This window comes from Notamacropus eugenii, chromosome 1, assembly GCF_028372415.1.
Source record: "Notamacropus eugenii isolate mMacEug1 chromosome 1, mMacEug1.pri_v2, whole genome shotgun sequence".
In the NCBI taxonomy this organism is placed as follows: domain Eukaryota; kingdom Metazoa; phylum Chordata; class Mammalia; order Diprotodontia; family Macropodidae; genus Notamacropus; species Notamacropus eugenii.
In genome coordinates this window covers 665,439,303-665,454,284 of record NC_092872.1, presented here as the reverse complement: position 1 = coordinate 665,454,284, position 14,982 = coordinate 665,439,303, and the positions used below count along the sequence as shown (strand labels likewise).

Here is a 14,982-nt window from a genome sequence, read left to right as displayed (position 1 = left end):
GAAGGACGATGGTCTTCAGTCAGGACCTTGTGATTCTCATAATGGGAACGTTTCTAAACTTCATCTCAGTTTCTGCATTTGTAAAACAGGGATGAATCCTACCACAGTAACCTTCTACAGGGATGTTGTGAGGATCAAATGCAATGATGTTCAAAAGCTCTTCTAAATGTCAGGTGTCAGTCCTCTTCTTAGAGCAGTTTGCAACTGTGAGAGAAGGAGCAGCTTGAAAAAGCAAGGTGGATCCATATTTCTATTCCTAAGATACTTATTTATCATGTTACAACCATAATACTTTATTTCAAAATGTAACTACAAGATGCATTTGGAAAATAAATTCCTTGTATATCCTGTTAGATGTAGAAAATATTTAAAAATTTTATAATTACATTTACCTGATCAAATTTTTTTTTTTTAAATAGGTTCAGCAGACTCAAGCGGCATCCCCCCTGAAGCTATATCAAGAATTAAGTTCCTTGCGTCTCAATGAGATGCTTCTGAGCCGGGGCTGGTTCTGCTACATTTGGCATGATGCTAACGTTCTGGTGTACACAAGAGAACTCGATGGTCTAGACAAAGTCTTTACCATAGTGCTGAATTTTGGAGAGACAAGAGAGCTGAATTTGCAGGATCTTTCTATAGGACTCCCGGCAAAAGCAAGCATAAAGCTGAGTACTACGTTCACTAACAGAGGTGAGACTGTGGCCACAGCTGCAGTGAGAACCGAGAAGGGGGAAGGACTCATTCTGGAGTACAGAATGCCCAAACTCCTACACCATCAAGAAGCCTTCAAAGACAAGTGTCTTGTTTCAAACAAAGCATGCTATTCCAGCTTCTTAAATATCTTGCACAGTTCCTGCTAAGATGCTGTCATTGGTCATTTTTATCTCAGATTTAAGCAGTCACTTCACCTTTAGCTTGAAGGACTTTAGTAAACCTAATGAACACTGATCAATTATAATTCCTAAGAATTTCTACAGCTTGAATTTAGGCGCTTTAGAAAAGTTGTCCAATACTCTTAAAACACAATAAAAATAGAAAAGAAAATCGTACCTGAAAAGTCCTTTATTGAAGCAGTATTCAATGAGAAGGGAGGCAGCATGGCCCACTGGATAGGGTTGGCTTTAGAGTTAAGAAGAGCCTGGCCCAGTCACTGGATGACCAAGAGCAAGGCCCAACCCCTCAGGTCCTCAGCAACTACAATCTGCAGTCATTTCCTCCTCAGGGGTTCTTATACCCATGAAATTAAAAGGCTTGTGAACAGCGTTTGTTTAGCACTTCAAGGTTAGCAAAGAGCTTTACAGATATTATCTCATCTGATCCTGCAAGGTCGGTGTTATTATTACCTCCATTTTACAGAGGAGGTTAAGTGACACAGCTATTAAAGTGACTGAGGCAGGCTCTGAGCGTTTATCTTCTTGACCCCAAATCCCATGCTCTCTTCCCTGCACCACCCAGATGCACCTCAAAAATCAATGAGGCATGATCAGGGAGTCTTATTTTATTAATTTCATTGTGAAGGATTTTATCTGGTTTCAATCAGTTTAGGCATAGGAAAAACCCAAACAAACTTAAAACCTTTCCTCTGTTCTAAGTTAGACTGCCTTTTGTTAGCTTCCCAAGCTCTAAGAAAGAAGTCTGGAGCCAAGAAGGGAGAGATTTGAGGGAAGGAGCTTCTGGACACCAGTGGATGAGAGGGTGAAGTACCAGCCTAGGCAAAGACAAGGCTTTTGATGGGCATGAGAATTCTAAAGAATGTCACATTCTGATAATACTGAACTCTGCCAACACCAACACAGCATGAAACTGTAACTTAGTGCATTTCTGGAGTACTCAATGCCATTGCATGAGTTATATTTCAGCATCCATCTTGTCTTAAAATGGGTATTAGTTGAGTGGACCAGCGTCACCAAGTCCAAGTTCTTTGTACAGAAAAGCAAGATGTTTGGCAACCTAAAAGAAGCAAAATTTAAACACATGAGACATTCTACAAGTTGTCTTACACGACTACTGTCTCCAAACAAGGTAGATTACTTATGTTACGGACAGTCACAGACAGAAGTCCTTTCCCTCCGATAAGTGCCTTCCATCACTGTGTATGTAAGGCCCTCTTTCTCACTGTTCTTGCTCACCCCTTTGGCCTTTCTTATTCTATTTCTCCTTCTCCTTTTACCTTCTTCCCTGAGTATTCCTACTGGTAGCCCTCAGGTTAAGAGACTGAAAAGGCCATCTCTGAAATAATTCATATTGGTGGGATAGGCCCTTATTTGCTGCAAATAATAACTGTGAATTTATTTGATGGAGGATTTACTACATACCTCAGTTGTGGAGTCCTCCCAAAATGCTGTGGCATGGCTTCCTCCAGTCTTAACATCTAAAATAATTTTAGGAATCTTTTTTCCTGAAAGGACAAAATCAGTAGATGAGAAAAATCACAACCAGAGGGGCTCACTAGCTTTTTAGTAGTGAGATAATAGTGTAATTTCTCATTCAGCTCTTAATATTATTCCCCTAACAGTAAAGAAGGACATGCAGGCTCTCTCTACACACTTGAAGGTGTGGGTGCATATACTAACTAGACTGAAATCTTGCCACTGAGCTGAGGAAGATCCCCTGTTCTTTCAAGCTCTGTGATGCCAGCATGTCACACGTCCCAACAGAAACAGCTATGGAAAAGTGAATCTAGGACCACATTCAATTAGTCAAAAGTTCCTGATGGAGGAACTACTGTGAGTCCATGGATTCTAGGTAGCTGCTGTTCTCAGCCTTATAATATTCCTTGAAGGAAGGGCAGGAAACAGAATCAAGAAAATCTGGATTCTAATTTCTATTTGCTTCTGGGGCCTGGTTTGCTACTGTACTTTTCCAAAAAGTTTTAATTGATTTCTTTAGTTTTTTAATGTCATTTCCCAATCTAATCACATCCTTTATCTGTTTCCCCATAGAATCTTCCCTTGTAACAAAAGAAAAACAGGCAAGCAAAATGACCATTGCAGCAACCATGTCTAACAATGTATGCAACACCCCACAGATGCACTTCTCTAACAAGAGGTGCTATTTTTCCTCAAATGCCTTCTAAGGTCAAGAATGGAAAATGTATTTAATCTGGAGTCTCTGTTGAGAGGTAGCATGGCATAAAGGACACAATGCTGAGCCTGGAATCAGGAAGACCTAAATTCAAATCCCACCGGTTAGCAAATCATTTAACCTGTGTTCCTCAGGCATCTCCCTAGGACTTAATCTACTTAGGCTTATGACTTAAGTTACAGATGTGCATTGGTATAAGGAGTTCCCATTACAGGAATTTCCCACAATGATGAAAGTACAGATCCTTTCATTCTTTGCTGTTATTAAAAAAAAATACTGTGGTTTAAGCAAATATATCACTTAGGGAACTACTTTCTAATACTGCCACTGCTCACTTGAGAAGGTGATTTAGCGGGTTTTGAAATTATGGAAGAGGCCATAACTGAATTTGGACAAAGGAAATATGAGGAGACTTGAAAAGCAGGAAGGAGCTGAAGAGGGAAGAAGGCTAGAAAGTGGGTGTTCCTGTCAACTGTTAATGAGGTGAGAAGAATTTGATGAGTCCTCACCCAAACAGTTTGCAATAGCAGCGCTGCAGGGGGAGGCATGATCATGAAAGACAAGGACTGAGTCTCTCCCTTCCAGTAAATACAGAGGTTAGGAAGAATTCTGCAGTGACATGCCTTAAATGTGATATCTGCATTCTGCCTTCACATAATACATCTATGTTCACAGTGAAGGCTACTCTCCTACAAAAGGAGGTAAATAGACACATTTTAACATAAAGAACGAAGTGCTCATTAAAAGACAAACAAACAAATAAAAAGACATCTGAAGAAGCAGAGGAGAATCCTGACCCATCTCTGGGGGCTACAAGTTAAAAAAAGCAACACTGAACACTTGGAGCTAAGGACCAAATATAAGAGTTTCTCCTAAAGAGGTGGAAGCTGTTTTTTCTCCAAAGAAACATGTTTCTCCATAGATGTTATCAGGTAAGGGGCCAATCAGGGAGGAATGTAGGAAAAAGAGATGAGCAGTGGTAGTTGGTGATACCCTGCCCTGGATACCAGGGTAGCCACCTGCTGACCTTAGATCAACAAAAGGACTTGCTTTCTGTGAGGGGTGGGGATGTAACCAAGACATGACAGTACTTCCCAAGATTTCAAATTGGAAGACTACTATCCACTTCTGGGGATTCATGTGGGTCCAGCTGATGCTGCCAGAAGAAATCCAGAAAGCATCCTAAAGATGAAGTCTTGGTCAAAGAATAGAAGCCTTTAGAGGCAGAAGGGTAATAATTTAATCATTGCTACCTATCTAAAGTAAAGGACTCAGAAAAGACAGAGAGATTTGGGATGTGAACAGGTGGTCAAAAAGCTGATGCATGAATGCGAAATTATGTAGGAATATTTATGTGGCCTAACCTTGTGGTCAAAGATGGAATGTACCTAACAAGGGCTGGTGAGAATGTATTTGCCTGAATTCTTTTAAATCTAACCCAAAGGACCTGAAGCTGAAAATGAAGGACAGACTGCCCATGTATATCCCACTAAACTTAAAGAACAGCAGTTACTACTACAGACATCCATTAGTTTATAGGAGACAATTCCAGGAGAGGGCAGAAGGCGGAAGCTTCATTGCAAGGGGATGAGGAAGTACAGGCAACAGATGTAGATAATTTTAAAAGAAGTTTAACAGCCAAATCTCCTTGATCCCTGTTGAATTGAATGTGGATAATACCATTCTATTTCTCTATAGGAGGCAGCATGGTTTAGTGGGAAGGACGCTCAGACTGGGAGCTGGAGAGGACTTTGGTAGTCATCTGATGTAATCCCTGAATTTATAGGGGAGTAAAGAGGCCTTAGAGAGTGTAAGTGATGCTCCTGCAGTCACGTAATGGAGAAACAAGGGTTAGACCCATGCCTCCTGACTCTGCATACAGTACTGCTGCCTCCCACAGAAATAAATTAGGGGTCAGGCATGTGCTGAGCACCAGGAATACAAATGTAAGGAGAAAGAAATAAAAATGGTCCCTGCCTTCAGGGAGCTTACCTATGTCTAGTGGAGGAAGACGACAGATAAAAGGAAATGGAAAACCTCGGTAGGAGATGGAGGCTCCTGAGGTACAGCAGAATCTGAAGAGAGTGTGCCTGCCTGCCACGTTTATCTCCTCCCGCCAATCATCTTTCACTCATGGCCACCAGAGCCAGTCATTCCCTTATTCAGTAACTCCATGGCTCCTTATCACCTTCGGGATTAAATTCAAAACTATCTGCTTGGTATCCAAGGCCCTTCATAACTGATCACTCTTGGTATGCTCTCCCACCTTCTGAATCCTCACACCTTACTCTCCACCATGTGGGGACACTGGCTTCCTTTGCTGTTCCACAAACAAGACACTCTATAGCTCTGCTCCCAGCATTTTCTCTGGAATGGAATGCCCCTTCTTCCTCTTTGCCATCTGGCTTCCTTTAGGTCCCAACTAAAATCTCACATGCTATGGGAAAAGCCTTTCCCAACTCATCTCAATTCTAGAGCCTCCTCAGTTAATGATTTCCTATGAATCCTCCAGGGCAGGGGCTGTTTTTTTTTGCCTCTATTTGTACTTAGCACAGTGCCTGCCTGGCATACAGCAGTCACCTAATAAATGCTTACTGAGTGACTGAGGTGAGAGGCAGATGGGACAGAGTCGCTTGTAAGGAAGAGGCTGAAGATCTCTGAGACTGATGACTGCTAGAGCAAAACCAGAAAGAATTTATTTAGCCTAGTGAGTAGGAGGGATACTCTTCTATATGACCAGAGGGAAGGAAAAGAGACAGGGTTGTTGCCAAGAAGGTTTAAGGAATACAAGACAGGGGATCGCAAGGTGGATGGCCATGCTGATGGCAGAGGTCCTAGGCCAGCAGCTTTCCTTCTGATATGAAGCTGTACAACTGTCACAGTAGGGGAGTTCAGCATACATACCCATCACAGTGGTGCTCAATCAAATACACTAACTTCCTAGTTCTCTACCCAATACCCATGACCTGCTCTTTCACTCCATCTCACACTCACCTCTCCCAGGGCTGTTGTGAGGATCAAGCAAGATTATATTTGTAAAGTGCTTAGCAAAGTACCAGGCACATGGGAGGTGCTTAATCAATGCTTTTTCCCTTTCCCTCTACCCCCCTCCCTTCTATCTGATTTGTTCCCAACCTCATCTTTCCTCAAACCTCTCACAAAACCTCCTCATTCCCTCCTGCCCCTGTGAGCTGTCAACTCATACTTGACCAAAAAATCTGAGGCTGAGTTTGCCATGACTTCCCCCTTCTGTATTCCTCTTCACCTCACATCATTCAGATATACTACCCCAGCATCTTTTCCACTCTTGTCTCACATGAAGTGGCCCCCACTTTCTCTCTTATCTTTGATCTCTCCCTATTTACTAACTTCTTACCTGATGGATACAAATATGCCCATCCTTTAAAAAAAAATCCCAACCACCACCACCCAGCTCAACCCTCCTCACAACCATCGTACAGCTCTCCTCTTTGTGGCTCAATTCCTTGAGAAAGCTGCTTTTAATCTGCTTCCACTCCTCCTCTCACTCTCTTCTAACCTCTCTGGAATCTGGCTCCTGACCTTGACATTTGCCTTAAATGCTCTTTGCCCCATTACCAATGACCTCTAAATCTAATGTAATGTTAAAATCAAATGACCTTTTCTAATCCTCATTCTTTTTGACCCTGATGCAGCAGCGGATCCTGCTGATTGCCTTCTCCTCCTGCACACTCTCTCTTCTGGGTTTTGGGACACTGGTCTCTCCCAACACTTCTCCTTAGTCTCCTTCTGTGTTGGTTCTTCATGTCGTGCCCTCTAACTGCATCTGTCTTCCAAGGCTCTGTCCCGAACCCTCCTTCTTTTTGCTCTATGCTGTTTCACTTGATGATCTCAGCAACTCTCATCTATGCCAATGGTTCCGAGATCTATATTCAGCCCCAGTGTCTCTTCTGCGCTTCAGCCCCATATTACCATCTGTTGCCTATTAGATATGGTGAAATGGATGTCAGCTCATAAGCATCTCATATTCAACGTGTATAAAAAAACCTCATTCTTCTTCCCAAAACTTATCCCAATTTTCCTTTGGCCTTTCCAGTCTTTTAAAATTTTACTCCCCTCCATACACTGTATAACCATCTACCTATATGTATGTGTATATATGAATTGTACAGATAGTCCTGCTGGCCTCAGTGCTGTTCCTTGAGCACAACACTGTCTTAGGGGTCTCCAAGCCTTTTTTATAGCTACCCCTCATGCTTCTACTGCTCTGCCCGGTATCTGACGTATTTCAGTTTTCCTTTGTTCAAGACCCAGCTCAGACCTTCTCCAGTCTCCCTGCTGAGATCACATTCCACGTGGCCTCCCTGACTGGAATGTGAGCTCCCAGAGAGCAAGGGCACAGTGTTTAGTACATACTTAGTGATCAGTCAATGCTTGCTGACCTTATCCACTCCTCTGGAAGACTACAGTAATGTAGTTACTTATGAAAAGATCAAGATGTTGCAGATATCTGGTTTAACTCCATCTAGTAACTGTCCTCTGCCCAGGACAACAAATAAGCATTTGATAGATAGTTGCTGGCTCCCCAGCTGACTTGCCCTTGCCCTTGCCCAATCTGCTCCTGATTCTTTCTTGTCTGTGGACAGGCTCACTGGGCTTCCTTGAGCTCTTCTGCCAATGGGGCCAAATGTTACTTTCAGTTATTTTTCTCTGTTACTAATAAGTTTATAGTTTTGTCGCTGTTCTTTTAGTGGCTACTAGATGGTTTCTCTGTGGCTAAAAGGGCCAGATGGGGAGGCCTGTTTTGTGGTATGAGATTTGGGGGAAAACAAATAAATAAACATCAGCACCTTATCCCTGGAGAGCTGACACCTATGGACACCTCTCAAGATTCTCCTCCATTCTTCACAAAGCTGAGGGAAAACTAGGAATAGGGAATAAAAACTCTGCTGTACACTGTTGTTTGCCAGTTAAGAGGACTGGACATGAGGTTCCTGTTTCAGTGATTCCTGACACCTCACAACTGCCCACCCACAGTTCAAAACACATTATTTAGTGAAAAAAACTGGCCCTGTTTTCCCATAGCAATCAGGTAACTCAACACCTAGGGCTTCTGCTAGTCAGACCAACCTGCCCCAAATGGCAGCATCTTTGATTTTGAGGGGTTTTAGTAAATAAGAAACCTACAGATGAGTGTTCCTATGTACTGATGTGCTTTTTTAAGGAAGGAGGTTGGTTAAATTTTTGCCACAGATGTTGCACACTAGCTATAATTAAACCCTGGAGAAAGAGAGAAAAGGTGTTGGACTTTTATAGCAGTGCCAGGGCCTAGAGAAAGAGGGAGTGTATTTTCTCTTACCATAAGACATAGTCAAAAATGTCACAGATAACTAATTATTGGTAATATTTTTAGAAAACTGGCAATGCTTATTCCTCAAATTGTTTTATTTTCATGGAGCTAATTTTTACTTACAGTTAACTATTTATGTTGTTCATCAGTCATAGTGATATGAGGGTGCTATTTTGAAGACATTAGGCACAGAATACATTAGACCACAAAATTAAGACTAGTTAAAAATATCATTTTTGTGTGGTAATACTGGTTAGATATTCTGAAACTTTTTCTCCTAAGCCAAGTTTTCTTCCCTTTTCACAGCACACCACTCAGGAGAAATGTCTAATAGCTCATACATGTATGAGATGGTACCGAGGGTAATGATGAAAGAGTCTTCAGCTCCACATGGTGAAATGCTTATATGTAGTTTAACTGAATACTAAGTACAAGAAAAATTATCTTTCCTAAATCATAGGGATACAAATACCAAAAACCACGATGTAATTAAAAGTACTACTATGAGCAGCACGATCTGGGTTGGGTCACAGGCATACTTAACCAATCAAATTTTTAGGCATTACTGTACCATGATCTCTGCTGTGTCTTTGATCCATGATAACTCTTCTGAGTCTCTGAGTATATTTTAATATTCCTTGTAGGGGGACACGTTGATCATTTTCATACGCTGTGATTATAATCGAAGGGTAAGTCTAAAAGAAGACAGATTGACAAAGTGAATTAGTTTTTTGTTTTCTGTACCTTTTTATAAATCATTATTAAATTACTAAAGATAATTAACAAGCACTTTTATCATAAGGAAGAAAAAGTGCTGCCCATTAATTACTGCTCTTCAATATCTGTATGAGATAGATTTACAGAGATCTGCGACAGACTCCTTGGCTTAATCAAGCTGTGATGTCCATAAATATTAAAATGTAGCCAAGGAGAAATGTCAGAAGGGACATTCCGAGCTGTCTCCATCTCCACACCTACTCGGGGCCAGCCATTGTGCTAAGTGCTTTACAAATATTATCTCCTTTAGTCCTCATACCCACCCTGCAAGGTAGGTGGATTAATTTCCCCATTTTGTAGTAGAAGAAACTGAGCTTTTGGACAAAGGTTAAATGACTTGCCCAAGGTCACACAGCTAGTAAGTGTCTGAGTTTACATTTCAACTCAGGTCTTCTTGACTCCAGAGCCAGCACTCTGTGTCCTTTGACACCTGCATAAACATACCTGTTGACTAGTTTCTATGTTATTTAAACGTGACATACTTGCTGACTACCTTTTTAAATTACTTACACGAGGCAGGGTAACACGACTGGCTTTGATTACCTGGGGCCTGATGTTCTGGTAGGGGCAGTAACTTTTTATGTAGTCCATATACTTGTCATCAGATGAAGGGTCTCCCCACTCTTCCAGTTCTTCAATGGTCAGAGGAAGCTGCACGTCTAGCATGGTATTGAGGATGTCCAGAAAAGGTGCCTAAACACAAGCAGTGCATCATGGGTTTGCATGAGGAGGTGGCAGGATGAGCTCAGCACAATCACAATGCATCCCACAAGAGAAGGGCACAGTGCCTGGAAGTCAGGAGTCCCAGGGTGTGGAGTGTGCCAGCCAACAAGCCTGGAGGTGGCAGGAGTAGCGCACTTCCACCTTTGCAGTGGTTTCCAATAAACACCAAGTTTATTGATCACTGAGGAATAGTGAGGAAGCTGCCTCCTTTTCTCTGGCACCTGGGCACCTCTGTGCCCTCCCTCCCCACAGCTACTGCTGGATCTCACATGCATCCTTGCCTATGAGAAATCAGGCTTGGATGGCTCTTATTTGGAACAATCGGGGTATGCTGGGAGGCTTTCTTTCCCTACAGAAATTTTCTGGATGATTGAAAAGAGAAGCTCTAACTGATCAAAATTCTGAGATGAGGAACCCAGAGAGTGATGCTGAGGCCATGCTCAAGGGGAGCACCACCTGTGAAGTGGAACAAAACTGGACCTGTGAAGAAGAGCATCTGGTCTCAGCTTGGGTCAGGGTAGCAGGGATGGGACACAACCTGCCCTGGCTCAAGGAGTCATGGACAGATAGGATCAAGATTGCAGGATAAGGATGACAGTGAGGGAGTACAGCCAGCTAGGGGTCAGAGGTTCTCTACAGACTCGTTTTTATTTTATTCAGTGGTAAATGAAGTTATTTGAAAAAAGCAATATGCATTTAGGGCCAATGGAATGATTATATTCTTAAAACACCACCTGTATAGTGTCTCATCTATGTCCTCACCTACTATAAAGTCTATATGCTTACACAGTCAGTATGTTAATCAACTGTACCTTTAACAAAAAAGAGTCTAAGTTCAATCAGGCTTAAATTATTTGGTTTAAATATGAACTTTTTGTAGTTAAAGTGGGTCTTGATAAAACAAAAGAGAGACAAGTTTTTATGGAAAAACGTTATGAAGTTTTAGAAAGAAAGTTATTAGCAAATGGTTAAGAGCTTTTAAATTATTTTAGAAATTCTCCATTAGTATTTATTTAGTTTTAGGGTAAGCGTGCAGTGAGCAGGTCAACATTTATGAGCAAATTTATTTGGAGGTTATACTGAATATAAGAAAATGTGAATTACCAATGCAGAATTTGGGAATATTATAACAAGAAATATGTAAATAAACTGAGAGCCTTATAAAATAAAATGGAAGGTGATGTTGTATGAAGTATGCTATGAGGTAAAATGCCCAAAAGCCAATCCAATCCTGAAAAGAATTCACACACTTTTTCATGCAAAAGTTACTATTTGCCATTGCTACGTCCCTAAAAGCAGTCATTCGGAAGGTTGGAGAATAAATGAAGTGATACCAGTTGCTATTTCTATCAGCAAGTATGGATGGACAATAGTATCAATTTCATTCAGACTGATTTAAGGTTCTCTGTCTGATATAGAGATACAAAGATGCCTAAACCCAAAGAATTTATAACTTCTAACAAAGAAAGTAAGAGAAAAACAGTCAAGGACAGAGCAGCTTCATGAAGAGAAAGAGGACCTACCTATCTCTTTGACAAGGGAAAAAGTACATGCCAGTCTCTTTGGTTAAAGGCAGTGTAACTGCTTCCACAGAGGACCTAAGTCCAGGGTAAGAGGACAGCAGGAGAGCTGACTCGAACTGAAGGGCTGACTGCAGCTTTGTTCACAGCACACTGACTTAATGCCTTTTTACTCTCCAGTATTACCTCTATCCCAGGAAAAGCTCAATGAAAATGGTGATACATGTTCTACATTAGAGGCCATCATAAAGGAGGCAGTGCTGGCCTAAGTGATTATTTGTAGGTAATTTTCTAATTTATAATTGTTAGCATCAAACCTTTTAAAAGGAAAAAAAAATTTAGAAACCACTGCATCCTATTCCTACTCTTGGTTTTCAACTATTTTGATTCTCTATTTTGATTTCTTAGAGTAAGTAACCAATGTCTCTTTTCTTCTAGTTCAAATATTCTACCATTCCAGGACTCAGAGCTGACTTACCTGTAAAGCCACAGCCCTGATGAGTCTGGGGTTGGTATTACACAGTGCTCCTGCTAGGATACCTCCAGCACTATAAGCTGTAAGGGATGTAGATGCGGGTTCAGAAAATCCCAGTTTGTGAAGGAACTTTATACATGCCTCTAAGTCTGCAACGCCATTGAGTTTATTGTTCAGACAGCCGTCATTATGCCACCTGAGGCCTAATTCACCTCCACCTCTGAAACGAGGGAAAAAAAATACAAAGGGAATAAGCTGTAAATGATAGTACTCTAAAAATATGCATTCTTGTGGATATTTGGCAAATTCAAGTGAGATTAACACATAAATAACAAATCTATGTGTTCAGAAGTAGGAACTGTATAAGGTAGAAAGGGCAAAAGTATGAACCAAATGCCAGTTCACTTTCTAAAATGGGGTTGTACTTTATGAAAACCAAAGCCTGAAGGGACTTGAATGGAAGCAATCATTCAGTAGGCAACCAAACATGGAAACTTGAGTGTTTCGGATCAACCTGTTACTCAACTGGGTCAAAAGACAGCACAGATTTAGTAAAGCATGTGACTAGAGAAGAATTCATAAATTCAGCAATATAAATGGAAAAACTGAAACTTTAAAGTGATATCTAAATTGTAGTTATTAGTTTCAATATGATTCTGAACTCTGTCCCTGTGCTTTATACTTCAACTGAAATAAAATTATGTGCAGACTTACCTAACATGGCAGTATGCTAATATCCATCCATCTTCAATTAACATTCGATTCTCAGCCTTGAAATTCATGTTTAAATCTATCCCATAAGCCCCATATACATGAATAAGAAGAGGTCTTTTTTGTAAGTCCTCAGAATTTCTTTTATAAAATATTGTCACTGGCACTAATGTTCCATCCTGGAAATGAAAGAATGTTTTCAACGTAAAGAGCTACTCTTGTACAACAACACAAACCATAATGATTTTTCTTTAACCTCACATTGTGTCCTGACTTCTTTTAGGATAGGTGGGCTTCCCAAAGCATATCAGAATCCCTGTTGTCTCAGATTTTTTTCTAGTAGTATCACCAAATATGTATTAAAGAGAAACTGAAATATTACTTAATGGCTTAAATATACTTTATTGTTTGATAATACTATAATTCATCAGAAAATTTTCTTTTAAATTCCTATCCCAGGTTATGACAATATTATTCACAAATTGACAAACTGCCAGTATTTTACTCATAATATCAATGTTGGATACTGTTGCTTCTCATTTTTTATATCAGACTAGTACCAATGTATAAAAAAACCCAGCAAGCAGAAAAAACCAGACAGCTAATTTTATGTCACTGTAACGGTGATTATTAACCATTCTGGAATGGGGGCATATTACTGATTTATCTACTTTTATATTCTTAAAAGAAGTATGACTTTAATTTAAATGATTTTTTTCCTTGATACTCTCACTTACTGCAAATATCTAAGACCAGTGATGTTACCATAAGAGTATTGTAAAACCAAGGCTCTAAATCATTATTTTACATTTTGCTTGGGGCATTTTAGCTCTTCCTGAAAGTCCAACAGATACAATCCTTACTTTATGGAATATAGCATATATTTCAGCAAAAACAAGCTGTTAAGTGAATTTCAAAAAATACATTTGGCTGCTCTCTCTGCCCATCCCCTTTTCTATTCAAAGAAGCATTTCTGTGAGAAATTCCTTATGGAAAGGAAGGAGGTGTATGTAGAGCCTATGCAGGCTGGTCATTGTGGTACACCAAAAATATACATGCTGGAAATCAGAGCAGTGCCCAACAAACAGACCACTTATTCCTTCCCTTCATGCAAGGAGAAATCTTTTGACCTAACCTCTATACTTTCCAGAACTTAACTTCCTTTTTTCTTCTTTTCACCATAAACAAATATGCTGAGTTTAGTAAATCTGCGCCATGATTTAACAGACAAGATGTTACAGCCTGATATTACAAGACACACAAGATATTACACCTTCAATTCAAGGTGTCAGGTTATACATGATATATTAGATACTTTACTTTGATCATTTTGACAAACCAACTGAAATTGTGAATATTGATTTTACTTGAACAGCAATGTCTATCATTATTCTTTCCTTTCCTGTTACCATTTTAAAAGAGAAGTTATAAAAACTTACCTTGCTTTTTGCTTCTAAACGTGCCATGTGACAATCTGTCATGACGGGTTCCTCTTGCTCAGCCTGCTCATAGAGACTGCTTTTTCCTAACATATATATAAAATGCCTTGGAGGATGCACAGGGGAGGACAGCTGAAAAGAGCAAACATCACTGCCGCTGTCTTGTGGCTGGGGGTCCAGCTGGCATGCACAGGCCCACGCAGGGAGCTGAAGAGATCAGATGTGTGTTTTATTCCTTCTTTAGGAAGTTTAGTTTCAGGTACAAAACCAAGTTTCATTCAATTCAGATTCTGCTGAACTTCCCATAAAAGTCATATTTTAAAGTAGCAAAGTGATTTCAAACAACTGAAATGACTATGACTAGATGACACCAAATAAATGAAATTAACTATGCAACCATTACAAATGGGAAAGAAAAGTGATCTCTGAGGCTCTTACACATTCTGAGGAGGAAAAGAGTGGCTGTGTAATAGAAGGAGTGCTGGATTACGTTCCAAGGACTCCGGTTCCAATGCTGGTGCCGCTCCTTCATACCAATACCTGTCTGATCTTGGGCAAGTTACTGAAACTCCTTGGACCTGCTTCCTCATTTGAAAAATGGGTAATTTTGCTCACATGATCTCCAAGGTCCCTAACATCCCTAAGGTGGCATTCAAATATCTATGAAAATACTAGCCTAACACCATGGTTTATCATGATCTGGGTGTAATCTCCTGTACTGAAATGCTGAATTGGGGACATGAATAGGGGTTATAAATCTTTTTTAAAATGGTTAAAATGCTCATAGGCCTAAAGGTCCATCTATGTCCTCCTAACTCTTCTTATATGTCGTGAAACCCGGATGTGTGTTTTTGATCTGATCCCATGCCTGTGTCCTGTTTCCTGAACAGCCTGGACTGAAGCCACAGCAATGGCCATTATTAC

General features: G+C 40.4%; 2 protein-coding genes across 7 annotated transcripts in view; one reads left to right on the top strand and one right to left on the bottom strand.

The window, feature by feature from the left end:
* SLC3A1 (solute carrier family 3 member 1) overlaps positions 1–1,049 on the top strand; it is a 30,949-nt gene extending 29,900 nt beyond the window's left edge. Inside the window, exon 10 of the mRNA XM_072635723.1 lies at positions 420–1,049. Coding sequence (XP_072491824.1) covers positions 420–860 — 441 coding nt within the window. The 3' untranslated portion in view covers positions 861–1,049. The remainder of the gene's footprint in view (positions 1–419) is intronic.
* PREPL (prolyl endopeptidase like) overlaps positions 1,045–14,982 on the bottom strand; it is a 47,596-nt gene continuing 33,658 nt past the window's right edge. For 4 of the 6 annotated variants that reach the window (XM_072635718.1, XM_072635720.1, XM_072635719.1 and 1 more), the window contains 7 exons: positions 14,059–14,265; positions 12,623–12,798; positions 11,912–12,128; positions 9,734–9,883; positions 8,985–9,108; positions 2,316–2,398; positions 1,045–1,950 (listed from right to left, as the gene is read on the bottom strand). In XM_072635718.1, the coding sequence (XP_072491819.1) occupies positions 1,885–1,950; positions 2,316–2,398; positions 8,985–9,108; positions 9,734–9,883; positions 11,912–12,128; positions 12,623–12,798; positions 14,059–14,265 (1,023 nt within the window). In that variant the 3' untranslated portion in view covers positions 1,045–1,884. Of the gene's footprint in view, positions 1,951–2,313; positions 2,399–6,721; positions 7,046–8,984; positions 9,109–9,733; positions 9,884–11,911; positions 12,129–12,622; positions 12,799–14,058; positions 14,266–14,982 lie in introns of those variants that run through there. The other 2 variants (XR_011972776.1, XM_072635721.1) reach the window with 2 other exon arrangements.